Source organism: Harpia harpyja, chromosome Z (genome assembly GCF_026419915.1).
Source record: "Harpia harpyja isolate bHarHar1 chromosome Z, bHarHar1 primary haplotype, whole genome shotgun sequence".
Classification (NCBI taxonomy): Eukaryota; Metazoa; Chordata; class Aves; order Accipitriformes; family Accipitridae; genus Harpia; species Harpia harpyja.
Window position 1 is genome coordinate 105,365,615 of NC_068969.1, and position 27,750 is coordinate 105,393,364.

The 27,750-nt window shown below is 44.8% G+C and overlaps 1 protein-coding gene across 1 annotated transcript in view; it reads left to right on the forward strand.

The window, feature by feature from the left end:
- The window catches only part of CCBE1 (collagen and calcium binding EGF domains 1), a 100,077-nt gene that overhangs the window by 47,436 nt on the left and 24,891 nt on the right, over positions 1–27,750 (forward strand). Inside the window, exon 3 of the mRNA XM_052775633.1 lies at positions 27,578–27,630. Within this exon, the coding sequence (XP_052631593.1) occupies positions 27,578–27,630 (53 nt within the window). The remainder of the gene's footprint in view (positions 1–27,577; positions 27,631–27,750) is intronic.

Consider the following 27,750-nt stretch of genomic DNA (forward strand, 5'->3'; position numbering starts at 1 on the left):
CTGGATGGCTGGCAGCTACAGCAGGATGAGAAAGCAGCATTTTTGGCAACCTCCAACATGATTGAAATAGGCCGTGTGTTCACCAGAAGTCCAATCCTTTTTCATTTACTGTTTTTCCTCTGTTATTTATAAAACATCACAGCAACATAAATATCCTACGTGAAAAGCTTATTGCATCCTGTTTAAAATAGTTGTTTTGTTGTGTACAAGCCCTATTTCCTGGATACTTAAAACCAAATTTGCCGGCCAACTTTCCTCAGTGCTTATAGGAAGATTTATACTGATGAACGCAGATTAATGTGCATGCACGTCTCTTAAGTGCCTGTAGTGCTTAAGCCTGGAGAGTAAAGTACCTTTGCTGGGCATTTCCTCAGGGATGCTGCTGTATGGGACTTCTGACTGACTTTGCCGGATTTTACAAAATTGAAGTAGCTCCATCGTGAACAGCGCAAGAAAGCTGCCATGGAGCACGTGACATTAAATGGATTACCAAAGAGCCTTTCTGCTGGCTGTGGTGCTGGCCTGCCTACCTCCTGGAAACAAGCGCAAGAACATTTTTTTGCAAGGGGAAAAGAACAGCATGTTTTCAGAGGAGTATCGTAATTTGTCCCCTAAGGGTTCATTGAAGAATATTCTTCAGAGTAATTATTTTTCATTGGGATGAGAAAGCCTGTAGGATTTTACATGTTGTGCGGGTTCTGGAAAAATCCCAGCTAGTGAACAAACTTTCTTTTCTCTTTGTGGTAAAAGCTTATTATTCACAGCAAAGAATTCAGCCTGACAAGAAGCTCAGATCTGGCTTCCATTTTAATAGCCCTCCTCCTCCTCTCTGCTCTCCTCCAGCAGACTTTTGTGTTTCTTGCAAAGGTTTTCATTTTACCACAAGCGTAGTTCCAAGATGCAATAACATTGTTCCCTTTATTGGGTTGTTTTTAGCTGTTGCTTAGTTGGTAATGCAGGCTGGTGCTCCCAGTCCCTGCTGTGACTCATCTCGGAAGAATGCCCTGAGTGTAGCTTTACCCTGTACAGGCAGTGGTTTTCCAGCCTCCCCGGGACATTACAAGGTGTATTTTTGTCCCTTGCAACCCCTCTGCTGCCAGCACTTTGCAGCTTCTCTGGGACTTGGGGTTTACCTGGAATATGGATATTTTGGCTTTGATTGATAAAGGACAACAGGAGAAAAACACCTCCAGCACTAGAGGAACACCTAACCCTTTGGATCAGAAAGTAAGGTAGAAATTAAGATGAAAGGAGGTGGCTTTCATCTCTCATTTCTATGGTAGTGATCTAAACCAAGCTGAAGCAGGCAGCCCGGCAGCACCGGGAACGCCGAGCATCCGAAGGGCTGGCGATTGCCCCTGCCTTCCTGCCAGCCCAGGGCTCTGCTTTGCTCCTCTTCAGTGAAGCGGCTGTCGGCTGCCTCCTTCCTTACAGGGACACATGATCTTGCTGGCGTGTCGTCCTCAATTATGGCCATGCCGCTGACGGTTTGCATTCATTAATCATCGCTTGGGAGGAATGCCGGGGAGGGAGTTGTTGTGCAGTTCCCTCTCTCATGTCCTTGCTGATACAAGGTCTTCTCACATTCTGGTATTAAAAACATGAGTCCCCCTTTATCACTGTCTGCAGACAGGGTACAGCTGTGGTCAGCAGCACCAGCCGTCCAAAGGTGCAAAGAGCCTCAGCCTTTCGCTACCCCCATTTCTCGTTTGCGAGTGCAGAGGACAACCCCGTGAGTGGTTCCACAGGTAGAGCCATGTGTCCTACACCAGAGCAGCCATGGGTACGCTGGCCAGTGGGACAGGCGAGGGGAAAGCTGAGGTAAAAGCTTCAAAGAGAAAAGCAAAGGGTGTTAACAGTCAGTGTGTCTCTGTCATGTTGGAGCAGGGAGTTTGCAATGAAGATGCCGGCTTCTGTGACTTAATAAAAACAAGCAGAGGGTGAGCTCTGCGCGGGTCCCCAAAGATGGCTGAGCACCAGCATGTCCCCTCCACCCCACCAGAGCTTGAGGCACTCAGCTCCCTGCAAGATCAGGCCCTGCAGTTAGTAAACAGAGACAATAAGACTTGGGTTTTTCCCCCCTCTAGTGTTTTCACTGCCAAAACCAAACTTTATGTGTAACAGATGGAGCCAGTCTGCAAACTCAGAGTGCCTGCTCATCTTCCAGGCTTGACCTTCGCATGAAGAAAATGGCAGGGAATTCATACTAGCTATTTTAGCAATCTCTGGCAGTTTGATTTATTTTTAAGTGCTATAAAACATGTTTTGCATTTAAAACAGTTCATTAGAATTGCTGGATTTGCTTAGCATTGTGGCAATGTGTTTAAAAAGAAAACTAAAGAGAAACCTAATAGTATAGCTGGCTTTCGGGCTCTGCCAAAGATTCAAGAAGTATGAAATTAAATAATATTCTAGCACAGAGTCAACTGCTAGGCTTCAAAGCAGGACCTTATTTAAAATCACTTTGGGGTAGTGGCTATTTTATTGAGTGAGCTATCAAAGCAAAAAGAAAAACATAGTCAGTTGTTGCCTTGTAAAACACTCCACCAGCATGAGAAGTTACTGTCCTGTGGCTTATGGTTCCCCTATGTCCAACAGCATGAAAAGAAAGGACGTGGGGAGCAATGCCTGGCAGTCCTCTACATGCAAATACATGAGGAAGAGAGGGAGGAAAAGGCACCCCCTTATCCTCTGTGGTGCACCAGGAGGTACCCTGTGCTGCTGTCCCCACACATGATGGTTGCACAGGAAAGCCCTTTGTGGAGGTGGTGGGTGGATGAGGCCATGCCAGGACATCTCTGACCCCAGCCAGCATCCCGAGGAAGGCTGTCTGTCCTGGGGAGAAGATGGGGTGGAAGATTAAATCCTTTTATCTGCTCCCCCAGTATCCCCTTCCCTTACCTTCCCTCCTCTCAAGGACAAGATCAATAGGTTTTTATCTGTATGACCCTTTGCTTCTGGCAATGCTGGAGGAGGACATGTAAAAATGAAGCAAGGGCTGCAGAAAGGGAAGAGGTGGAGCTCACGTTCCAGCTCCTTCTATTGCAGCAAAGATGTTTCGAGCCCTTTTGTCAGGTGACACCTGCCTGCGGACCTTGGTTTGCATTTGCAGTAGTAGTGAGCACTCACAGCTGCACCCAGAGTCAGTGGGAACCAGGCTTTGAACAGACATAGAGTGGTGCAAAACCTCTGAACGCTCAGCCTCTTGTGATCACAAATTGCTCCACAGTTAAGTGGAGATTTTTTTTATCGTAATCTCCCTGTGTTTCAGCTCCCTACCTGGCAAAGAAAGGAGGAAACTGTCCACTAACTTCACAGAAACTGCTTATTTTTGTGTGTATCTAGAAGAGTGTGTACCTAGCTCACTACAAAAAATTAGCTATATAAAAAGAAATGCCTACCTAGCCATTAGAAAACAGCTCTTGGGCAACTCATTCGTCTTTCTTTTTCCACTGGTAGAATCCTGATTCTGAGTAGTCATATTTTGTCTTTTGCACTCAGTGCAGTGTTTTTAATCCTGTAATCTTTCCTCTTGGCTTCAGTTGCTGATCTCCAATCAGAATCCTATAAAATGCTTTTTGGAAATGTAGGCATGTTGCTGGAAATGTATGCATGCTAGTAAATTTTCTTTATCTCTCATAGCAGTAATACTTTCAAAAAACTCTCTAGCACAGATAAGGGTGTGCTGCACATGAATCTGTCCTTAGCTGACATGTGGTTCTGAAGTGTTTTCTTAGCCCATCGGTAAGATCACTTCCAGTGTTTCTTTTGCATCAGTTTGTGCTTGCATTGGTCAAGAATTTATTGCAAAAGGTGAAATGTCTTTTCCAAAAATGCAAAAACACAGATCTCCAGTCAAATGCTACAGAGAAGTTTATAAATACCACACAGATCATGTAACTGAAAAAGTGAATGAAAAGTGATTTTGAGCTCAATGAACATATTGTCTGGTCACTTCTGGGGTCCTTCTCACCCATTCACTGTCCTGGACAGGGTTATTTTTTGCGGGCTTTTCCCATCTCCTTTCTGAAGCTGTTTTTGTCACATAGGTCCAGCAGCGAAGCAGCTGCCTGTCTGAGCACCCGCCAATAGCCAGCAGTGCTCCTACCTTCCTCTTCCCTCCTGCAAATCAATCCTGTCTTGTTTGTCCTACCCCTGTCTGAGCTTTGCTTTCATATTGCAGGGCCAGTAGCACAACCTTGCAAAATATTTTCAATTTTGAGAAAAAAACAGCAATGCTCTTGTCCCTGTCCCATGCAGCACTTCCAGCGTACATCACGTTGCAGTGCAGATGTAACTGTGTCTCCTGCAAACTGCTAGAATTATCTAAAGATGCTCTAAGCCCTCGAAAGAAGGGAAGTAACAAACACCACCTGAAATTAGAAATGTGCTAGTCATGGCATGGCTGCTACCTGCGGGGTTAACATTTTTTATCTCTGTTTTTTCATCTGCATGAAGGACAGCCCCAGAGCAACCCTGTTTTCTTTGGCTGCCATACTATTGCAGGGCTGTGCTTCTCGCCAGCGTTCTCCCACGATCCAGCCCTGTTCGCCTTTTGGGTCTAATGCTTTTGTTAAATGGTTCTCCACCGCCAATATTTATGTGGGGCAGAGCATGCTCAGGAGAGGCCCGCTGAGATTTATATCCTGTCATGTAAAGCATGTTTTTGGAAATAATGGCATAATTGACTAAGAAAACAACTCCCTTTTGCAAAAAGCCAGCCTGTTGTGATGGTTAGCACAGTGACCAGCGGCCACTGGTGAAATTTCAGCTCTTGAAAAATGACTGCTGCATTTATGATGTAGGGAAAGCTTGCCACATGCCTCTGTTAAATTAGCAGAAGTATATTGGGGATAACCAGCGCTCAGCTAGAAAAGGGTGTCCGTACAGCCATGAGTTCCTCTAATGTTCAAATGATTTGCTTTTGGGTGATGCTTTAAGGATCATTCCTTGATTTTGGTTTCTGAGCGTGATGCTGCTAAAAATATCAGCAGCTTTCTTGGAATTTGCAGAGTGTTGCATTCTCAAGCGAAAGCTGAAAGTTGCAAATTATTTGGGAAAAACAGCAGTAGCTTGGGGATCTGAGCTGGCTGGGATTTGGGGTTGGGCAAGCACTGATTGCAGTGGTTTTTCAGGCACTTTAATGTGAGCATTTGCCACACAAAATGCTGGTCCGAGAGAGTGCTGTGTATTGCAGGCACCGCTGCCTCTGTTTCCATTGCAGTGCTCAGCAGTGTGTGGTTACTGACTTGCTGTGCTGTTTTCTTTCCCCAGGTACTGAGACTGGTAACCATGGGTGTCAGGAGGGGATGGCTGTGTTTGAGGGCAAAGAATTCATGCAAGCGCCTGCTTTTTTTGCCTGCAGTAATCTGGAGTACAGCAGGTCCCTGCTGATGTGATTGCTTTGCAGTGAGCCTTTTCATCATGCCCACCTTGTGAAAACCTGTGAGAATCATGTTGCAGGGCTGTGCAATAGGATGCGTAACCATGTGGGTACAAGAGTCTCTGTCACCTGAGTTTTCTCAAGGACAACAAGGACTTGCCTGTTTTCTTACACACTTACATATGCTGCTGACTTAATGGCCTGTGTTAGTACACACTGCTGCCTCGTTCTGAGAGCTGCTGAGAAAGACCTTCTAACTGGGACTTCGGTTTTGGTCTTGTTCTTTCAATGCTGTCTCTTATTCCCTGGTGACATTACGCTGTGCTAGCAAAGCCAATATCCCGTAATTTTTTGCCAGTTGCACTGCCACCGCTGGCTGGTCTTTAGACTTTCTGTCAGCCTTACATTTCCACAGGTGCCATGCCAGAGGTCGATGCCCTGGAGTTGGTTCACACTGCAGTGGCCAGAAAGGAAGTTCAGAATCCCCTGGGTGAAATCTCCTTGCTGCAGCTCTAAGGCATTAAAAGCCCTGGTATAAAGGCTTGTTGCTTGTAGAAGTGCCAGTTCATGTATCTATCTGTCCATATAAACGTATGTACGCATATAGTGACCCACTCTGAGCCCCATCTTGCACAGTCATTCAGAGCAAATCCAAATGTAGCCCATCGTTCAGCTGGGATGAAGTACAAGCCAAAGTCCAGTCTTTGCGTGGAACATCTGCTGGGAAAATAAATAGTGCAACAGCCTCCAAAATCCACATTTACTTTGCACCTATGGATTGAATTATGAAATGCAGTGAATCCTATCGCATACTTCATGTGCTTCCTGTTGACAATGAGGCAGTAGAAGCAGGCTGGTATCCATCCCCACTGGAAACGTTCACGTCAAGTTTTCATTTCAGAAAGATCATTTGGGTTGTTCTGTAAACTCACTGAGCTGATCCATAACCTTTTGTCTGACTGTGCCAGAGATATGTAACGCGGTAAGGGGGGAGGCCTTTTCCATTCCCCGCACTTCAGAGCGCTCTCGAGGTCAGGTATAATCCAGGAATGCAGTTGTAATCCTCGTTTGGTTAGAGGAGACCATTTAGCTTGCAGGGTGACATCGGAGTTACTACTCCTTTCACGGGAGAGAGATTATGGCCATGTGGTTTCCCCTTCAGATTCAGGTTTTGGTTTCCATTTACAAGCGGTTCTTGTAAACAGAGTCTCTCTGCTTCATTTTTGCTAAAAGGCTTCTTGTCATAACACTCAGGGGGCTGCTTTATCTTGCCTTCAAATGAGCCCTGGTAGCTGGGCAGGCTGAGAGCAAGCTGCTCTTGCTTGATGTTCCCATTTACAGCAAGAGCTTCGAAGCAAATCAAAGCAGGCAGTGCAGCCCTGGGCCACCAGCATTCAGATGACAGCAGTTTCTAAGGGGTTAAGACTGTGTGGCAGTGGGTAACTTAGTACGAGCTTAGATAAAATGCTGGCAAATGGCAGCACAAAAGCAGTGCTGGGGAGGACTTACGCTGTGTCTACCTCCCATCTGCAGCCAGCAGTGTCTGTATACCTGCCTGTGCTGTGAATTTGACTGGGTCCTGTGTGAACCTCCTTAATCCTCCAGCCGCCACCTCACCCCAAATATTGCAGTTTAGTGTTGCAAGAAAAAGTACTTGCTATCTGCTTTAAGTCTGCTGCCTCATCATTTACTTGGGTCCTCCCTAGATTTGACAAAATGAGACACGGCACAGCACTACTCCTTATCCACCTGCTCCCCACTGTTCTTGAGTTTCAGCCCTCTGTTCCACCTGCCTTTCACTGTTCCTTTTTTGCTTTTCACAGAAAAGACCTTGCCTTATTTACAAGTTTCCCTTCCAGTACTGTTCCATGCTTTTGAACACCCCTGTCCCTTTTCTCCTGACCTTTTACATCTGAAGATTCCCCCCCAGACTGTGCCTGTACAGGTGCCCTCTCGCAAGCTCCTTGGGAGCTGGGGATGCAATTTGTTTGAGATCTAGAGCTGCCTTCAGGGATTTTTGTCCCAGAGCTGTAGATCCTGGGAGCCCCTTTCACCTGTTTGCAGGTGGGTGGGTTACAGACCAGTCGACCCCATAATGTGTTTGGGGGCTGCAGCAGAGGGAGGGCTGCTGGAGCCTGAGGTTTCTGGGTGATGCTGGGTGCTGGGCATGCAGCGTTCAGCTGAGGAGTGAGGAAGGGGTACCCAGGCTCTGCTCAGCTGTTTGGGCGTCCCCGTACAACAGCCCTCTGTGCTGGCTGGGAGTGGGACTGCTGGCTCCAAACACCTCAGTGGCAGGGGAAGCGGGTCACTGCGACAAGGGAGCAGCACTGCGGTGTCACCCCAGCTGCAGGGCTGTCTCATTGCTGTCCCACTTTTGCAAGACAGTGCCATGCATTTCTAGGTCCTTTGGAAATGCTGGAGCAAAGAAAGTAGGTTAGTGCTCTCCAGGACCTTTGTGTGGTCATGCAGCAGGGAGATGCTGGATTTCCATGCAGATCAAGACCTGCCTTTTCAGCTCATCCTGCATGCGCTCCCCTGCTTTCAATTCAACAGGAAACTTAATTGTTGCTTTTATTATTATTTTTATTATTATTTCCCCCCTTCTGTGGGGATGCCATGCCAAAGCTTATTTACTCGCTTTCCTTTCTGCCTGCTGGCCCGCAGGGAGAAGTCCAGGCAGGCTGAGGTGGGGAAGGCAGACAGGACTGTCCAGCACATACTCTGCTTGGTGCAGTTGCCAAGCTCTCCCTCCATGTCCAACGCATGTTGGCCAACCCAGGCTCTGTGAACACGGGGGAAATCTGGATGCAATTCCTCATCTATTTAAAAAACCCAAATATTTGAACCCAGGACAGGCAGGTCTCTAGGGCACCGTGTATACAGTGCAGTCCAGCATCACGGTGATGGTTTTGTTTTTAACTGTGTTGATGACCCCATTGTGTTATATAAGGGTTTTGGCCATCTCTGTGTGTTTTCATGTGAAATGGTGCCATTCTTTCGGCTTCATTCTCTGAACTAGACGTGCCTACTTCAAAATCTGTTTGCTGAGTGAGAAGCCATTAGTGTTTCCAGAGATGATCCTTAGTGCATTGCTGGCTGATGCATTTGTTCTCTCCTCCTGCGTTTCTAAGTAGCAAAGAATGTATAAGTAAATAATGATTTGGGGGGAGAAATTGGTAATGGAAAAAATAGCTTGAACAAGATTTGATAAAAATGGAGTGTTTTGATTCAAACTCATGGGTTACAAGCATTTCCTGCAGGCCAGTGGGAATTGGAAGACTGTCTTTGTGGGACTTTGAAACAATCTCTGTGCCTGTTACAAAACATCAGACAGCAATCGAGTTGTATCTTAGCAAACAGCTATTTTAGGTAGTACAACCAGCAGAACAAAATCCTAGCTTACAGATAGGCCACAGGATTAATATAATTTCTTTTAACCTGCCACCGCATTGAGTATGTTAATACATTTTTAACTTGTAGATTTTGAATCCATAGAGGGATTACTGTGATCTTTTAACAAGCCATGTCGACCAGAGGAGCTTAACCCCTATTATTAGGAGTTGAGCTAAATCTAGGGTGAAGGCATTAAGCTGAACCAAAAATCTGTGCCACTGGCAAAGTCTGTGAGTAACTCCCTAACTGGCAAAAAGTGCTTTGTCTTACTTGGATTTAAAACAGACCTGGTCTGAGGAGGGTTGCTTATCAGACCTGTTTTCCGCTCACCAGTTGAATGATGGACCGCAGCTGTTGGGTCCAGGACCCCCCGGCGTGCTGGGAGGAGAGGGATGAGCCAGGCGATGGTGGGTGCAAGTCCCTGGCACCGAGCTCTCTGTCTGTGCAGCTGGGGAGGCTGTGAGCATCCCTGCGTGCTCCTGGCCGAGTGGTGCCGGTGACCAGCTCCGAGCTCACAGAGCCCAGCTGGCTGTGCCATCCTCATGGGCGTGAGATGGAAGCGAGGACGAACTGAGGTTCAAAGACTGAACTGGAAAAAAATCAAGGAATGCAAGGCCTCCCCCAAAACATCCATGCTTGGGCGTTTGGAATCTCCTTTTTACACTCGAGAAGCAATCGGTTACTTCTGATCTCCAAACACTGCTTCACAGTGAGGAACTGAAACACTTTGGTGTTCGCTTTGGGTTCTTCTTATTTTTTCCTTAAAATCAGTCATTTTCTGAAATGGCACTGTTGTTAGGTTTTTCGCCCCCTTCCAGTGAACTGTTTGTCACCCCCAAAAAAGAAGAAATTCCCCAGCTCAAAGCCTGGGTGTCCTCAAGGCCGGAGGAAGAGTCACAAGGTTTGCTGTGGCTCTTCAGCCTGGGACATGCACTCGCAGGTCGGCTGTGTCCAGCCTGGCGCTTCCAGGCTGCCTGATCGGTCATGCTTAATTGCTAATTAGCTACCTCCAGCCTTTTCTCTGGGAATTATGATAATGAACATAAAGAACTGTTTATTCTAAATGAGACTTCCCAAGGGTAACAGCCTCCTCGGTGCTGTAGAAATGGAAAGCAAGCCTGAGGAAACACCAGGGCGCTGTGGTTTTTGGCAACAGATGATAAACATTTCTTTGTGGATGGAGCAGAGCATGTAATTTACTGCCCAGTTCTAACAAGAGGAGTCTTGACCATTTTGCTATTCTTTGCCATCGCTGTCAAAATGCAACAGCTAACTCCCAGTCAGAAACTGTGTGGCTGACATTTTTGTAGGTAGCAGCATAAAACTTACTGGACTTTTATCTGTGGAAAATGAATTCATCATTTTTATAAGATCTCAGATGTTCTCTTAACTGCTTCATCGCTTGTGGAGGGGCAGATGTGTCCTGCCCATCCTTCTGTAGAGGACAACGGTGGTGGGATCAGGTAGCACCTAGACAGTTGCGCAGATGTGTTCAAGGACAGGAGGCTTCTGTTGGACTCCCTGCTAGTTTTGCATTGCACAGGTAAAGGGTGACGACCTAAAGCCACTGAGCTTGCTCCTTGAGCACAATCATCAGTCATTTTTATCAATCCCCAGCAGCATTTACCTAAAAGATCGTCCCCTGACAAGAACTGATCACAGTGGCTACTTTACTGCAATTTTCGTGACATCCCAGTGCGCAATAAAAGTCCAGTTGTCCCTGTTTTATCCCCAAAGCCATAGGACAGGGAAATATAACAACACAGAGTGATGGATACAGGCAGCCGTCCCATTGCCAGGCTCATGCTAGCACATTCAAAACTGGCTTGGGCATCTTTGAACACTACTGCATGATACCACATGTGAACAGTGAATTAAATTCATTAAAATTCAGAGATTCGAGTTGTGTGCCATCGAGGGCAGTACCCATGCCATCTGGTAATGAATGTGGGCAGTGCTCATGGCTTCCTGGCACAAGCTGTCAGAGAAGCATCGGGCAAGTTGGGGTCTGTGCTCACTGGTGGGGCACTCTCATCTGGTTCCTCAAGGGGCTTAAGTCGTGGACCCTGATACAGGTGTATGAACTGCACACTGGGCTGGAAAAGATCTGGACCAAGAGACTGGAGTGCCCATTCCCATGACTTTTCACCCCAGCCTGTGTTTTACAGTTGTCCCACCTCAGACATCCACCAGCATTCCTGGATGGTGCACGGTCCCTGAGCTGTCACTGAGCTGCTGCGGCAGCCCATGGTGTCACGCTGTGGTGCTTGGACTGCATCTTCTGCAGGACTGCATTGTTAAAACATTCTGGCAGATAAAGTAGAAGTCGGACGTTAACTGGAAAAGTACAGGGGGACGAACATCATCTTTGATGGCTTCAAGGAGCGCTAAAAGGGAATTCAGTGTATTGGAGACCGTGATCAACTAAAGTCACCATTGCACACAACAGTGACCTTGTGAACATGCAAAGGGTTTAGCACTCAGAAATTAAGAAAAGCCAGTGTTAACCACATGCCAACATAATTTTCACTGGACTTCTGTGGTTCTCTGTTATGATTCAGCATTTAATTACATGATTGTAGTCTGGGGTTTTTTTCTAGTTCCGTTTCTGGAAGGGCTTTCTGAGAGGTCCAAACGCAATGAAGTTTTAGTGTTGCAACATCTTGCTGGTTGACAAAACAGCTTAATCCACAGGGAGGGTTAGTAGAGCTGCGCAGCTGAGGGGACGGCTGCCCTTGTCTGCAGCTCTGCAAACAGAGTTCCCCTAAGAGCTCCCTCAAGGCTGACCCCTCTCTCTAGGAGCTCTCGGTTCACAACGCTTGGCTGTCAAACCACAGGCGCATGCCCAGCCTCCCACGTGGGGTGATGCATTTGTGCGTGGGGGTTGTCTCCTTTGAGGAGGTACCTCCACAGGGTCTCCCCACCCCATCCCAGGAGGAAAGCTGCGGGCTGTGGCTGGAGACCGTTGGCAGAGTGAGAAAGGAGGCAACCTCCTCCTCTTGATTTTGGTGCAAATTTCCCCGTTTCATGTCCTTTGACCACCTCCCACAGCAGTGAAGCTCTGAAGGAGTTTAAAAAAAATTGGATAACCCTGCTGAAAACTGGGACGTTAAAGCCCAGGTTTTCTCTACTTACATTTCTCCCTTAACCAAGGCACCGGAGTTAGGAGATTTGCCATGCCATTGCCAGGCTCGGCTGCTCTCCAGAAGTGCCCGTCCCTCTCTGTTGAATACAGAGGGACCTGTGCTTAGCCAGGGCCTTTGCTCTGCACACTGGCAGGGTGAATTTGAGTTGAAATTCAGCTACTTCACAGAAAATCATGTATAGTTATGACAAGGGATGTGATGGCATTGATTATCCTGCACTCACAATGCACTGATGTGGAGAACTCTGTCCTGGTCCACATGTATGCCTTCCAAGCCCTGACATAGTTGTGGCTTGAAAATATATTGGATCAGGGATTATTGTGTTGGTCAGGGTTTGCTTAAGGACTTGGGATTCTGGTCCATGCCGGAGATGCTTTGGTGTCAGTCTAGTATAAATACTTTTCCTCTGTGAAAGCTAAAGAGTGGTGTTCATTTGGTAGTAAATCTAAGGAATTATCTAGGTGAGAAGTCCAAGAAATCTAAGTAAGGAACTATCGGTTTCCTTGGAGATCTCTTTCTGTTGAACTTAGTTTCTATTTGCAGCACTCATACTCTAGTGGTTAACATCATGGAAGTAAAAACATATTATTACTACTACCAGTACTAAGAGTGTGGAAAGGTCCAAAATCCAAGTCAGAGGAAAACATGTAATACAACACATTTCTAAATGAAGGTGTACTTTTTATTTCAAGGAAAAGTGGGGGGGTTTGTGCCAGCAAACACCACACAAGTTCTTAGTAGAAGCTGCAAGCTCTGTGTGCAAGCAGGAGAGCGTGGTGGTGTTTTCAGGTTATGGACACCCCTACACATGCTTATGTTCGTTACTGCTGAGCACCAGTGCTGTGGATTTTGCTGGATGATCCTTCAAAGAATTAACACAAATATGGGCTTGGGGCAGCCTGCTGCCCTGGCACTGAATTGTTTCTCAGTGTCACTGTAACATGGATTGCTTCAGTATCTCCATGTTAGTAAGGGCTGCACATTTTTCTTCCACTTGTGATGCAATCTGCAAACTTCCTCTGTAATGAAGTACTTTGCTTAACATCCTACCTTACCTTTCATTTGATTTTTATTGTTGCACTTTAGGATATTCATCCACAGAAGTATCTATGTGGGCAACAATAAAAAGCCCATGATAAATTTATTCTGAGTTATTACCTGCAGTTGTGACAGATAATAGATACTGGATTTCTGTTAGTATTGTGATTCATTTAAATAAAACCCATGTGCCCGAAGTCAGTGCCTTGGAGATAAGTCAGACATCTGGCTGAGAGTCCATGTTTGGGAATGTAAATGATGCAGATGGTGAGATTATAATACATCGGGTTGTAACAGTGATGAACAAGCACTTCATTAGGTAGAGAAGGGAGAAAAAAAAGCTAAACTAAGGGGTGAAATTTCTCAAGGAATGCACATGATATTAATTTCAGTTTGGAGCTTGCATGCATGGGTTTGGGGGAGCCTGCTTTACACCACATGCCAAACCTTTATTCCAAATATATTAGAGTGCGCCAGATATAATATAGCACTTTCAAACAACTTTGCAGAATCAGATTGATATCTCAGGCTGTAAAAATGTTGGGTTTTCTTCCTTGGAGTCTTTTGGGGAATAAAAACCACCTTGTGAACAGAGTAGGAAAGAAAACAACTAGTTTCTTTTATTCTGCATAAAATACTACCTCCACAAAAGTGTACTGGTGTGAACTGTGGAGTGGGCTCAAAGACAACGCACAAGTATTATATGTAGAAAAATTGGTGGGAATGTAGAAGCAGTCCAAATTGACAAAAAGTGTATGTTCTGAGAGCAAAACAGGTATGAATCTTGCAACACTAATCTTGTCTGTGCTGATACTGATTTAGCCTCAGATCTAAACTTAGCATTGTCTCTGCAGGCTAGCGCAGACTGATACCTTGGGTGTACAATGTGTTTACCTGTGATACCACTTTTTGGAAACAACATGCACTTTCCAGGGTGACCTAAAATTGGCCTGGTGTGAGCCAAAGTGACTGTCATCCATGGTCACAGCAGTCATGATAAGCCAGTCAGAAAAAATGCACTACTCCCTTATCTTCTAGCAGTCACTCTATATTATACTTATTTAAGTACAACATCAACTTGAAAATTTCTGGTCATGGCATGAAACACATTAGAGGACCATAAGTAACAGGAAGAAATCACCCAAACTTTCCCCAGTTGTTTGCTTTAGATGCAGGTGACGACTGTTGCCTATGCCTATGACCAGGATCGTGGTTCGTCCTGGGCAGTTGATCAGAGTGGCATCTGCCATTGCTTGTCAATGCTTCCCGCAGGTGATGGGGCCCCGTACTGCTCCTGGCCAATGCCACAGCCGTAACTTCCCTGCTGCAAAAAGCTCTCAGTGCTGTCACTCATTTTAGTTGGAAAATAGATTTTAAGAGCCCAACTGACACTTCTCCCATAATTAATTTCAGAGAAAGAGGTTTTTAAAACAGTAGGTGACCAGAGGATGTTGCTGATGCAGTTGCTATGGCCGAGGCAGATGAGACCATTGGGCAGCCCCTTGCAGGGCACCTTCAATATTCATCTCCTGTGTACCTGCATCAGCCTGTGTTCTCTTCACCTTGCCCTGAACGCAAGAGGTCTTTCCTTTTCAAAGCATCCAGCCTGTTCCCCCCTGGCATGAGAAGATGCTCCTTGTACCTGTGAGGATGTCCTGGAGGAAAATGGTCTCCTCTCAGCCATGAGTGCTGTGACATGAAAATGCTATTTAAATACTGTATAGAGAATAAAGCACTAGCAGAGATGTACATGCATGTTGTAGCAGTCGTTTAACCTTCTTGTTAACAACACCAAGTTTGTCAGGTTCATGGTATGGTTCCAGTGAGGGCTGTGCAGGCAGGTTCAGGTCCCTCCACAAGGATCCAGCCTTCCCCATATTTCCTAGGTATTGACAGGCATTACAGTAGTGAGACATTTATACTGCAATACCTTAAATGTGCTAATGGTAAAGGAAGAGCAAGAAACCTGGCACTGAGCGTTGTCAAGAAACAGTAGGGAAGAAAGAAAAAAAAAGATCTTTGGTTCTGCACCAATAATATCAAAATGGCAGCTAGAAGCATCGCTTGCTATTTCGCAAAGGCGTCGGTAGAACAGTAGAATCAGACAAATTGAAGGAGAAACATGAGCACCACAGAAGAATGGAACTTCTCTTTTTAGATGAATTGAAATAGCCCAGAAAAAAGCAATTACCTGAGACAAGGTACACTATAATGCAAAAGGTTTAAATGTGCTTTTGTATGGGCCACCTGACTGTCCATGAACCCACTAGTTACATGTTGGTAAGAACTTCTAGATGTAAAACACCTTCATTCCAAAGTGCTTTACAAATGGACATGATGGGTATTTTCTCAGTTATTTACTCGCTGAGGACATACACCCACTTCTGAAGGACACATGGCGCTGGGTTGGGAGCACAGCCCAGCACACCACACAGTTCACATCACAACAAGAATACTGGCTCCATTTTGAACTTTGTGGATAACTTCTTTGCAACTATAAATATTTCCCTCTTATAAGGAAAAAAAAAGGTAAAATAACATTACGCAATGGGCCAAAAGTCTAAAATCTATATGCTCCATTTCTTTACATTGAAATATTTATTTCTTAATAGGTGAAGTGAGAATAAAGCTTGTCAAGCAATAAAAAAATACATTTTTCCTGGTGAAGCACATACCTTCACTACCAGTTGTGCGCCAGGCCAAAGTTGTATAGTTTAGTTTCTCTGATTAAAGGGCTAAACCAGCTGAAGCTGCTTTTTTCTTCCCAGGCAGCGTAATCTTGGCAAGGTCACGGATCCTGATGGTGCAATTTTCCTTTCTCAAGGAAGAGCTGTTTTAGAAGAGCAAATTTTTTTAAAGATGGGTAGGATTGGGGGGTTGATGTTTGTTTCCCAGCATCAAGCAGCAGTGTGAGAAGTTGTGCCAGTTTCCTCCCAGAATTCATCACACTTGAAAGTCCCCATGTGTTCATCACAAGTAATCCCCACCAGCTTAGGACCACATCTTCGCCGGCCATCTGAGGATGGGAGGGTCCAGGTTTGGGTTTGTGACCTTCTTCCTCAGCTTCCTTGCGCATCCCAAGGGTTTTTGCCTGCAGGTCTCCGTCCCAGCAGCAAGGGCTGCCCCGCAGCGGGTCCACTCTTCCTTTGGCTCATTTCCACACCTTTGCTCTCAGTGTTTCATAGGTGGCCAAAGGAAAGTGCCTCTTGGTCCTATCTCAGGCTGTCCAGACATCATGCCTGGTAGCAGAGCCCATCCCTAGTTTCGGGGCAGTGGCTTAGAGGGGGGCTGGAGGAGAGGCTTTCTTTCAGCAGGAACATGGTTGCAAATAGCAAGCACTCAGAGTGAAATGGGCGGTGAGTTGGCTTGATAGCATTTCAGCATCTCATAAAAGTCTTGGGTTCAAACTCAGTAGGTTATTCAGAGCTACAGCCATCTTCCAGCAGCAGGGTGGGGAGAGAGGAGCAGCAGCCAGTGCCAGCTCCATTAAATTAGGCAATAGGAAATGGTCTCTCCATGGGGCTGGGGCTGCGGTTTGTTCAGTTAGGGCACAGCGCGGTTGCTGCTGCAATTAGTACTTGGCTGATGGGTGATTGACACCAAGTTCAGCCTCTGTCTGTCTTGAAAGCTGAGCCCTGTGTGGGACACGGTGCTGTGGGGAAATGGAAGGAAGTTTCTGAAAACAGCTTTGCTTCTTATTTTTAAAACTGGCCTCGTGCCACCCATTTGCTCACAAATTAAAGAGCGGGATGCACTGACATTGAGGGCACCACCACTCTGGCGCACTCTGTGCTAAAATCACCACGGCCCATTCGTTGCCCAGATGGTGTTCCTGCTCCTGCCATTTTCAACAGAGGGGCTAATGCCACATCAAAAAGCTGCTCCATGAACTTTCCATCATCTACTGACTGCAGTCTAAGCAGAGTAGCATCAGCTACACAGGCAGCACAGATACGACTGCCGCGTCCCAGATACCAAGCCTTCTAGTGACACCATATAAATAACAGCTCGTTCCAGTAATGCTTCTCTGCTTAGCGAATTGTTTCAGGATTTGCTCCATCCACTCTACCCTGCAACAAATAACCTGCAGATGTGTGGCTCTAAAAATAATCCTTGGCATTGGGGCCATGGTACAGCATCACTACATAATTCAACAAACTTTTGTACTGTGTTGTTTTAAAAATGAATCTTTTCTGTATGCTGGAAGCAGTTCATGGAGACAGATTGTGTCCTAACAGAGACTGCTCTGTATATAGAGAGTATTTTGCTATCATCTCTGTGAACAATAAACATGGATCTGACTTCCGAACATATTATGTTAAGAATTACTTCTTTCCTTGTCCAATTCATTAAGTCTGTATACTTAATAAACAGTTTCAGCTTTTACAAGGTCTTCTCTGGGAACAATAAAACAGAGGGGAAAAGGAGAGAAACATCTGGATCAGTGAAATGCTCTTGAAATAATATCTTTTTTAGTCTCTTTATAGAGATTTCCAAGGGCTTACATTAAGAAGTTAATTCCATTGTTGCTATTGATGTTGAACATATATTAGAAGTGCAATTTTAAGTTGGTCTTGTTGCTTAGATAGTGATCAGAGCTGGCCAACTCTTTTGTTTGCAAATACTGTCATGATAAATAGCATTGTTTGTATTTCATTCAAGATTTACTACACTTTTTTAGTTTTTCTCCTTTTAAAATTTTATTGCGAAAGTAGAGAGAAAAGGGGAGAGAAAATAGTGGGAGGGGACCAAAGCTGCAATTCCATTGCAATTGAACAAATAACTATTTCTTTCCTTTTTTTGTTGTTGTTTGGGTTTTGGGGGGTTTTGTTTGTTTGTTTCCCATTTCTTTAATATTTTTAAAGAATATCTGCTAGTGATACTTTTTGATTTGGTTACTTACAGTTTTGTACACTTATCAACAAGCTGGAGCTAAGATGCGCAGGGGCTGGAAAACATTATATTCAAGAAGAGCCCAAGGGAGCTCTGTTTGCTTAGTCTGGAGAAGAGGGAGCTAAGGGGCAAATTTAATTGGTGTCTCCAACTACCTAATGAGGAGTTATAGAGAAGACAAAGCCAGACCTTCATCAAAGGTGCACTGCGAAAGGACATGAGACAAGAGCCATGAGTTGCAGCAGGGACATCTTAAGCAGACATAAAGGGGGAAAACGCACAGTGAAGTGGTTAAGCACTGGAGGAGGGTCCCAGAGAAGTGAGGCAATCTCCATCCCTGAAGACATTCAAAACTTATTGGGCGAGTCTCTGAGCAGTAACCCAGCTGTCAGGTGCGCTTGGATCCGATGATTTCCAAAGGTCCGTTACAACCAAAATTATGCTGTGAATGTATTTTTCTAAAATTATGGGGGGAAGGAAGGGGGGGCGGTTCATAGAATTTATTTCTGCTGCTTATAGAATGGCTGAAACCTCGACTTGAAAAGTTGACTTGGCTGTGCTGAACCAGGGTCGTGCCCCGCTGACTCTAAGCCAGTACCAGAAGGACAAAAATCGTTAGGCATAAGTGGCTGTTGAGCACCCTTCCTTATGTGACTCATAATGTAAAGAATTAGTTCGCTATGCTTTTTGCACTCTTATAAAGTGTGTGCTGTGAAGGTAGGAGCCATTTCATACCCCTTGTCTGTAGATGGTATATAGAGAGTGCCCAGTTTCCCTTTAATCTGGGACAATTCACATAAACCTCCATACCTTGTGTGGTGTCTTGTCCTTTCAATATGAGTTTTCCACACCAGAGAGGCAGAGTATCCAAATGCAGACATCTTCCTCACACCGTCTGTTATCTTCCAGCTCAGTGCTGGAAACCAAGGTGTCATCTGGACATTGTGGGTAGCCAGGGTAGAGAACAAGGTGCTCAGAGCGGCATCTTTCTTGAATTATTTTTCTATGCTATTTCACTTTCCTAAAAGCTGATGGCTTTGTGTCTGGCTCTCCCCGCTTCTAGACTATTTAAATGGGAAGCATTAGCCTGGCTGGACTTACTTGCTTGCTTTCTTCCCAGAGCTGAATTTCAAGAACCATCACAAATTAAAATACCTGTTAAATATCTGGATTAAATATCTGTGTCTGTGTCTAGGGTCTGGATGGATGGTGTAGGGTATATATGGATGGCGTGCCTACAGGGCACATACAGGAGCAGGGGTACATGTCAAATCCTGAATCCATCAAAAATGGGAAGAGGTTTGCAACAGTTTCCAATGACAAATGTCAGCCAGACTTGATTAAGTTCATGCCACAAGTGATTGTCTGAAACTGTACTTCCAAGAAGTCCAATTGTAGCACATCCTCAGAGCTGAGCATGTGCTCACCCATCATCCTGAGTCTTGGTCCAAGCCTGTTCCCAGTCTGACACGTGTTCATGGCAAAGCTGCCAGAGATTTCTGCAGAATCAGGATCAGGCCCTTACATGTAACTCACCCCTAAGTGAATGCAGACTGAGTTACTAGCTTGTCTCTGAAGGTTAATTGGGATTTATGTCCTGTTTGGAGAGCTAGCTTTAGAAATCTGACTTCCTTGCATAGTTTCTATGATGTGTTTTTCTGTGCATGTGTGTGTAAAAGGCGCTTGCCTTTTATTGTTTATCGAAAGGAGTTTATTAGACATTGCTTATGCAGCATTTTTGTGATCTTGTTGATGAAAGATGCTGTATAAACAGGGTTGGATTGGACTGGATTCAGTAAGTCTAAGAGCTTGCCAGCAATTTATTGCTGTTTGACTCCAGTGACCGAGCACCAGCACAGCAGCCAGCGAGTGAGTGCAGCTCCTTGCAGCACTGCTCTGGCTCTGCCTTCCGCACTAAAATGGAATTTATTACTCTCTATCTCGCATGGATATTTGGTAGGAAATTGGAGCTACAAAACGAAGAGTCATGGAAGTGTAAAAAAATCCAAGAGACAGGACAGATGTGCTGTGATTAGTCCTGTACTCTGGCTCACCTTGGGTTAGATAAATAATTGAATGTGTGCCATCAGCAAGACATACTATTTACAGACTTGGAAGGAAATTTGGCTTGCAGTCCTCTAATTGGAAGCCAGAGGTGGTGGAAAAAAAGATTTTTGCTTGCTTTTAGTACTTTAAATCTCAAAGTGGTGAGTTATTTTAAAACACAGGCTCAATCTGGGATCATTTCAATTGAGATTTAGAAGGCTACTTGTTCTTAGAAATGACAATATATTTATGAGGATGCATTATACTTTGCCAGTTCATTAGACTATGTAGTAAATGCAAACAGTGCTATCTTTGTATAAAATTCATTTTTTTTCTTCCCCTCAAATTTCACACCTGTCAAACATTAATTTGATTCTGAAAAAAACATACCAACTTCACCTGTGAAGCTAAACAAAATAATTTTCTTGGTACAGTGCCAGAAAATAAAATAAATTTGTAAGAAAAGAGAGCAAGACAAAGCTGACAGCATGTATATGAAGCTGAGTCTAAGCAGATGAGAACAGTCAAAAGTCTTTTACTTAATCATTCTGCTATTTTTGACATGCTGTCTAGTGATAAACCACATGAGCATTCCCTTGCATTAAGGAAATAAAACCCAAACAACAATGAAATAAAAATCCAAGAAAGAGGGAAAGAAAGTACAGTCCAGCACTGAAGGAATCACATGTGTGATTTTGAGGATGATGTTCACATGCATGTAAAATATCCAACAAATGGCTTTTCCAGTGGCAGCAGGGGTAATTGCTTTTCTGAAGTTGTGTAATATTTTCCTTCTGAGAGTTTCCTTCTTTGCTTAGAGAATATTCACAGGGAGATTTTTACTTAGTCATTTTTGGACATTGGTATGCTAAGTGAGGTACAAACACTGATGGTTACCAGTGCCACCAGTTGGTCTGTGCTGCAGAAAAAAATGCCGATTAGTCTGTGGTTAGTCGACGTGTTTGCAGCACCGAGGCTCTGCTTGGGCTAGGGACTGACACGGTGTTACGGCTTCCCCAAAAATGTGGAGCCCTAGTCTGTATGGTTCACATGGAAATACGACCTTTTTTCTTTCATTATGCATTGGAAGGAAGGATGTCAGGAAACTTTTCTACAAGTCTGTATTCTGCCCGGAAGAGACTGGACTGAGTCTTAGTTGCCACTTAGTGAGCTGAGTTTTAGTTGCCACTCTCCTCCTGTAGCAAGTAGAAGCTCATGAGCTCTTTTTTTCTTGTGGGCCTGCCTGCAGGTTTTTCACACCAACCCCTTTCTCTGCATCCCAGAAGTCCTAAAATAGTCCAAAAGCCATGGTCTCCTGGGACTTCTGGTCTGCTGACTCAGGGAGATGTGTTGGGGAAGTGGTCTGCCTGCCCAGATTTTGTTTGAACACCTCTGCTGAACACCTCATCGCATCTCATTTACTTAGATGAAACCACAAACCCCATCATGATGAGATGTCCTGCGCTGTGTCCATGGAGAACAGAGGCCCAGGGACGGCTACAAAAAGGACAGACTTTTTTGGTGGCTAAATTGCCCAGAACTGTGAAGTTTTGCTTTTTGTGCATTCCCCAGTTTCATGCAGGTCAGCGCCTACCGTAACGCCAAGCCCCACAGATACCCACACAGGGTGGAGGGTTTCTTGCACCCCTTGAAGTCTTTTTTTTCTCTTTTATAGAGAGAAATGAGCTTCACACATTCACAAATAGCATGATATGCAGGGGCTGCGAACCATCATATCAGTTTGGAAGGTCCCTTCTGAGAAGAAGGAACTACAGTTTATACTCCACTGCCATAAAACTCCCTTTGACCATAAAAAAGCGACATGAAACAGCACTTTGAGGAGAGAAGGAGTCAGTTAACAATGCATTACAGTAAGGAGCAGCCAAGGAGCGTGTCTGAGAGCTTTCAAGAGCATCAGCCAGAGCCTGCCTGAGTAAGAGCTGGCACAGTTCCCCAGAGTCAACAGAGGCATGTGACTTTTGTCAGGGGAGGATCTAGTCCCTGGCTTGTGTTCACGAAAGAGGAGCCCAGGAACTGAGTCTTATCAAAACCTTCCCATTAGCAATAACTGGAATGGGATTTCATTTCTGGTATCAGTCTTAATAGCCAGCGCTGAACAAAAGAGCAGATAGCAGGGCTGTTTTTTCCTAAGAAAAACTGTTATATGTGGGTAAATTTATTTGACTTAAGTAGCTGATGAGAAACATGGCTTACACTCAGACAACGCATTAATCACTGAAAATCTGACTTTCAGAAAAATCAAGTAATAGGTTGCAGTGATTTGCTGGCTGAGGTCTGAGTTCCAGCTTTGCTGGTGAAGCGTTGTCTCTGTGGTTGTTCAGGCGAATCCTGCTTTATTCTGTCAATTAAGAGAAATAAAGAAGCGCACATATACATACAGTGGTTGTAGGTGCTGCAGCATTTCCTAGGCAGTGGAAGACATCACTGTACTTGTGTTATTCACTCTCAGCTGGGATGGTGACTGGAAGGGCTTGGGCTGGCCTTGGACCTTGTGTTACACCCAATGTGAACATAAATTATCTTTTTACAAAACTGTGAAAGAGGGCTAAGTCTGGAAATCATGGCAAAGTGTATGCTGAGCAAGTGTCTGCGGGGAAGCCATCCTCTCTTACTCAAGATTTCGGTATGTATCCCATGGAAAGCCAAACAAAAATAAAGTGTATTGCTTCAGTTTTACACCATGTTGCCATAAATCTTCTCTCCATGTGAATTATGGCGAAACTGTGCACAGCTACTGAGCTGCTTCCTTAATACACTTGTGCTGCAGATGGGCTTTGTCTGTACATGCTTTGGCAGACAGACCTGTCCCTCATTTGGATTTTATATAGAATATGAGAAAAAAAAGGGTTTTTTTTAATGTACCTTGTTGGCTTGCTTTTATAGCTGTCTAACTATTTTTTGTAAGTAAGTTAATTGCTGTATTTTATATTTGCATTTTTGCTGCATTGTGTACTTCTCAAAGTCAGGGTGATCAAAAAGAAACACTGGGCAGGCACAATAAGGAGACAGTCTAACAAAGACCCCTTTGTGCAATTAAACACAGCCACGCCATAGCCTTTGCTGACTCAGGTCTTCAAGATATGGCACAAATTCTTCAGAGTTCATGTTATGACGTTGGCTGAAGAAATCTGATTAAAAATTTTTTTTCTATCTTTTCCCAACAGGAAATTGTTTTTTTTAATTAAATACATTTGCTTGACTGTATTACCATTACTTTCTACCAGCACCGACCTGCGAGAACAGTGTTGATATATCTAATCCTACACAAAATGTTAAGCAGCTTTTACACCCCCTAAACTGTGACTCTTCTGACATTCATGGGTCAGAAATAGCGTGTCAGAGAAGAGGGATTTGACCTGCCTGACCACCTATGGAGCTGCTGCATCTTCCTGTGAAGCGACCTCAGGCATCAGCTAAGCTATAGAAACTGTCCATGTGTGTGCTCCTAGCCTCAGTGAATGGGAGGTAAAGTGCCTCTGCTTGAATTACCTCTGTCTGGGTGGAGCTATCCTGGAGGCTGTCTGTCTGAATCCCAGCATTGTAGCGATAAAGTAAGGGTAATATTTTATCCTAAGAACTCACTTTCTAACTCAGCATAGGGATTTCTATGTCTGCTTTGCTCCTAGGAGGCAAATATTTCCTAGGGTGTACTCTTCTGTTTCTTTTGACATCTTTAGCAAAAGTTTCCTGAACATATTATGTTCATCTGAAACCAGTATAAAACTTTTCTTTTTTCCTTCGCTTTGCATTTCCCCGTTGCTTCCCTTTTTTCAATCACTAAATGGCCATTATGTATCTTTTTCAACATAATAGTCATGATGGAGTTTTAGAGTTGCCTCTTTGCTGAAGCTAACCAAAACCTCAATAACTCACCAAGCAGCTCCAAACCAGCCGTTGTCACAGGCCAAGTCGCTGCTGCAGACATACAGGTTAATTATCACTTTAAATGTTTCTCCTGTTACTGTTTGCATTTCCAAAGCATTTCAGCTGCTGTGGGACCCTGAATCACTCCTTTCCCTCTCGCACAGAAGTATTTTCTCAGTTCAGCAAACCCCAGTCTCTGCGGCACTGCCACCCGCCACGGTGTCCCGGTGCAAAGCAGGAGGTGGGCTGGGGGCGATGGCAGCTCTGCGCCAGGTGGAAACAATTAAGGGGAAAAGCCGTGGTCCGCACTGGATGAGTTACTGCTGATAGCTGCCAGATAAGCTAACTTAATAAAGTGCTGGCTTAATTAAGCCACATTCTTTGCATCTTGCCTTTCCTCCCGCCTGTCTGGGGCGATGCTGTCAAGCAGCTACTGCTTTGCAAGATGGGGCAGGGGTGCTGTGCTGGTGCACTGCCGTGTGTCAGGCACCCGGGGGGGACCCTTGGGCAATGGGACGTGGGGGTGCTCCTGGAAAGGTCAGCTCCCCTCTCAGTCTGCAAAGTGATGGACCACAGAAGCCTGCAACGAAGGCAGAACTGCTGGTTGCCTAGTCATGGATGTGTTTATTGGTATCAGAGGTTTGACCCTAGATCCCATCTTCTGACATTCAGTGGTCCAGGAGCACCTCGACCTCCAGAGCAGAGGGGAGTAGCTCAATATCTTCCTGCTTCTCCTGCAGCTATCATTCATAAAAAAATGGTGACTTTGCTTTGAGAGAGTCCCTATCGCTATGGATTTTCTTACAGGTAATACAAAAGCTAGACATTACAGTTATCGAAATCATGGTGCCCAAAGCCCTCTGCGCATTTGGGCTTGTGCATGTTCCTGAGTGAAGACTGCATGAGAATCAGAAGTTGCTATATTTTTAATAGCTGAAACACCCCATTAAAAGCTGTAACAGAGAAGTCTGCCAGAAGTTTCTCCTTTTGGAAACCAGATTTAAAGTTAACGGATCAACTTAATTTCCCCTTAGATCCAAGTTTTAGTGGTTGAGCTTCTTACACAGCTGTGTATTGCATGCTCACACGTACAGCTGCGTAGCAACTGCCTCGCTGAAAGTTATTCAGTAGCTACAATTATCAGTGGGGACCCCCCTCTTACCTCTCATTATGTATAACGAGATTGCTGCTGTGCAACGTTGATTAGACATGTCAACCTGGAGCTGGATGTCTGAAAATGAGTATTGCTATAAAAATGCCTTTGCTAATGATCAACTCATGTGTCAATCATTTTGACAGATTTCTGTTTAAGAATGTAAAAAGCTAAAGCACACAGGAATCCCAGGGTTAAAATGTAATGTTCAGAGAAATGGGTATTGCTGTATTGTATTTCCTGTGCATTAACCCTAAAGTAGCAGTTTCCCTGGCCAAATCATGCTGATGTCTGAAGCTTGCTGTTGAGTACAGGCTGTGCCCATACAGAGATCTGTAATCTTGAATTGGGAACCAATTATCATGGGGAATTGGTTTCTGGAGTGTGATCCTGAAAGCAGGGTATCCCTCCTCTAAACCACTTCTTTAGGTGTGATTTAAAGCTTTCATGATGTGGAAAAATCTGCAGGTATTTGGAGAAAATATTTCCAAATCTCCTTACCAGTAAACCCTGGGAAAATTGGAGACGGAAAACAAGGAAATGATTTCTCAAACACATCTCATCTCCCTGTGGAACTCATTGCTGCAAGAAGCTGTTGAAGAGACAGATTTCAGCAGGGGCTTGGATATCTGCCAGGGCAGCACAATTTTCCAGTTGCTTTAACTGGAGCAACCCCCAGCGAGGCTACGCAAGGCTATGCTTGCTTCAGGGTTCCAGGACAGTATCTAATGGCTGTAGCTCAGCGTATGATGGGCTCTCAGTGTGTGGCTGTAGGAGAGAGGTTTGATCAGGGCAAGTAGTTTGGCTATCAGGAGAATCCAGGAAGGCAGATAAAACCACAGTTTAGCCACAAGAAAGCCAACAAGTCCAGCCAAAAGCCATTGCCAGCCAAGTTGAGAGGAGAGGGGCAGCTCCTGCAAGGTTCCCAGCAGGTGAGCCCTTACCCAGGAGCAGGCTGTGCCAGCTGAGGGTTGCATCTGCTGCCACAAGCCACTCCAAGGATGGGAGTCCTAAGGGTCCTAAACCTGAAAATGAAGTGGGAATTCCCAGGAAGAAGGGTAGAAATGATGAAAGCTGCTGCTCCCTCTTTCTGTTTAGTTCTGGCTGGTACAACCCCACAGGTTGGCATCTTATGGCAGGGATGCCTTCCTCTCCCATCTCCCAGCCCTCTCTCAAGCCAGGCTGCATGTCCCTCTGAAGAGCAGCTACAAGCAAGCCTTTATCAGCCTCTCTTCTTCCGCAGACAGGAGGAGATGAATATGCTCTTGGAAAGCCATTGGCATGGCTTGCAGCAAATGAACAGCCTCCCCGATGCACCTTTGAACTCATTCCTCCTGCATTTGTTTGTCTTGCAGATAAAACTTTACAGCAGTGTTTGGAGAAAAGTCTAATGAGGGACCACTGTTTGCATAACAAAGCAAGGCTTCCTCTTCAGATGTTCAACCTTCATTAAGCATAATTTATATTTCAGCTAATCTTTGGAAGAGGGTAAAATATGGAGCCAAAGTTTGTTTTTACATAGTTTGGAGTAGTGCATTGTTTGTTTTAAGTGGTCAGTTGCAACTGATAGTTGATTTAAATTCAATGTAATGGTGATTTGTGATGGCTGCGTGTCCAGGGGAGTGTTGTGTCATTGACTGCCATGGCTTTAGCACTCTTCTGCGTCAGTTATTGAATTAAAGGATAAGACCAAATGGATGGTTTCCCATTTTGCTGATATTTCAGCATGTCCACAAGGCATGAAAAACTGTGAATTTTTAAAATACAGGGTTTTTCCCCCCTCAGACTCACGTCGACTTGATAAAATAGCACACTGAACAGCAGTTTGCTTCTTTTGCGGCAGTCCTGGTAGCCACCAACATGGGACCCTTTGCAGGTCACCAGGCCCCTGCAGCAAGTAGTTCTCAAGGTGATAAGGGACACAGCCATTTGTAAAGGCTCCTCAGCACTGCTGGGAGTCCTGGTGACTTGATGTGGTTTGCTGCCTAGAAAGCAAACAAGCAGGTATAGCTGAATGCCTAAGTGTCATTACAGGCCAGTGTTTCAGAAACATTAATTTCTCAGCACTGAGACTTTGTTCATATCATAGGCACATAAAAAGTATCTGATCCTGTTGACTCTTTACTGCAGTTTTGTCCCCATCTATATAAGATACTTTCCCTTGCTCTAGTTGAAATACCCAGTATATTTCACTTATCACATTCCAGGTTTATTAAAAGATGAGAAATGACTGATAGCATTTATCTTGTGTGTACTCATCACTGAGACTTAACCCTTTCTGCAAGTTTACACTGTAATGACAGATGTTTGAAAACACCCTTCACCGTATCATGAAAATTATGACCTGAGTTGCGCTGCATCCTTTCAACACAAGCGAGCAGCGTTGGGGTCAGCGTTGGGGTAGCCCGTCCAGGTTCCTGAGGGGGCTGGCCATGCTATCATTTAAAATGCCTCATGGACTGAGTGGTGGGTTTCCATGTTGCATTCTTTAATGCTGAGATACCTTCAACTGCAAAGCTCAGGATCCTCATCTTGTTTGGTTCATCGCATCCATGACCTACCTATGACTGTTTTTAAAGGCAGCACCAGCCTTTAGAGAATATATTTATTTATTCATTTATTTATTTTATTGTTTTTCAGGAAAAAATGCTGTAAGGGTTATAAGTTTGTTCTTGGACAGTGCATCCCTGAAGGTATGTAATTTCACTGTTCTTACCCCTTGTGTCCCCATGCATTTGTCTTGCCCCATTTGCCCTGTTGTCCATACTGCCAGTTTGGAAGAGCATCCTGATATAACCACAGGCTCAGCCGTA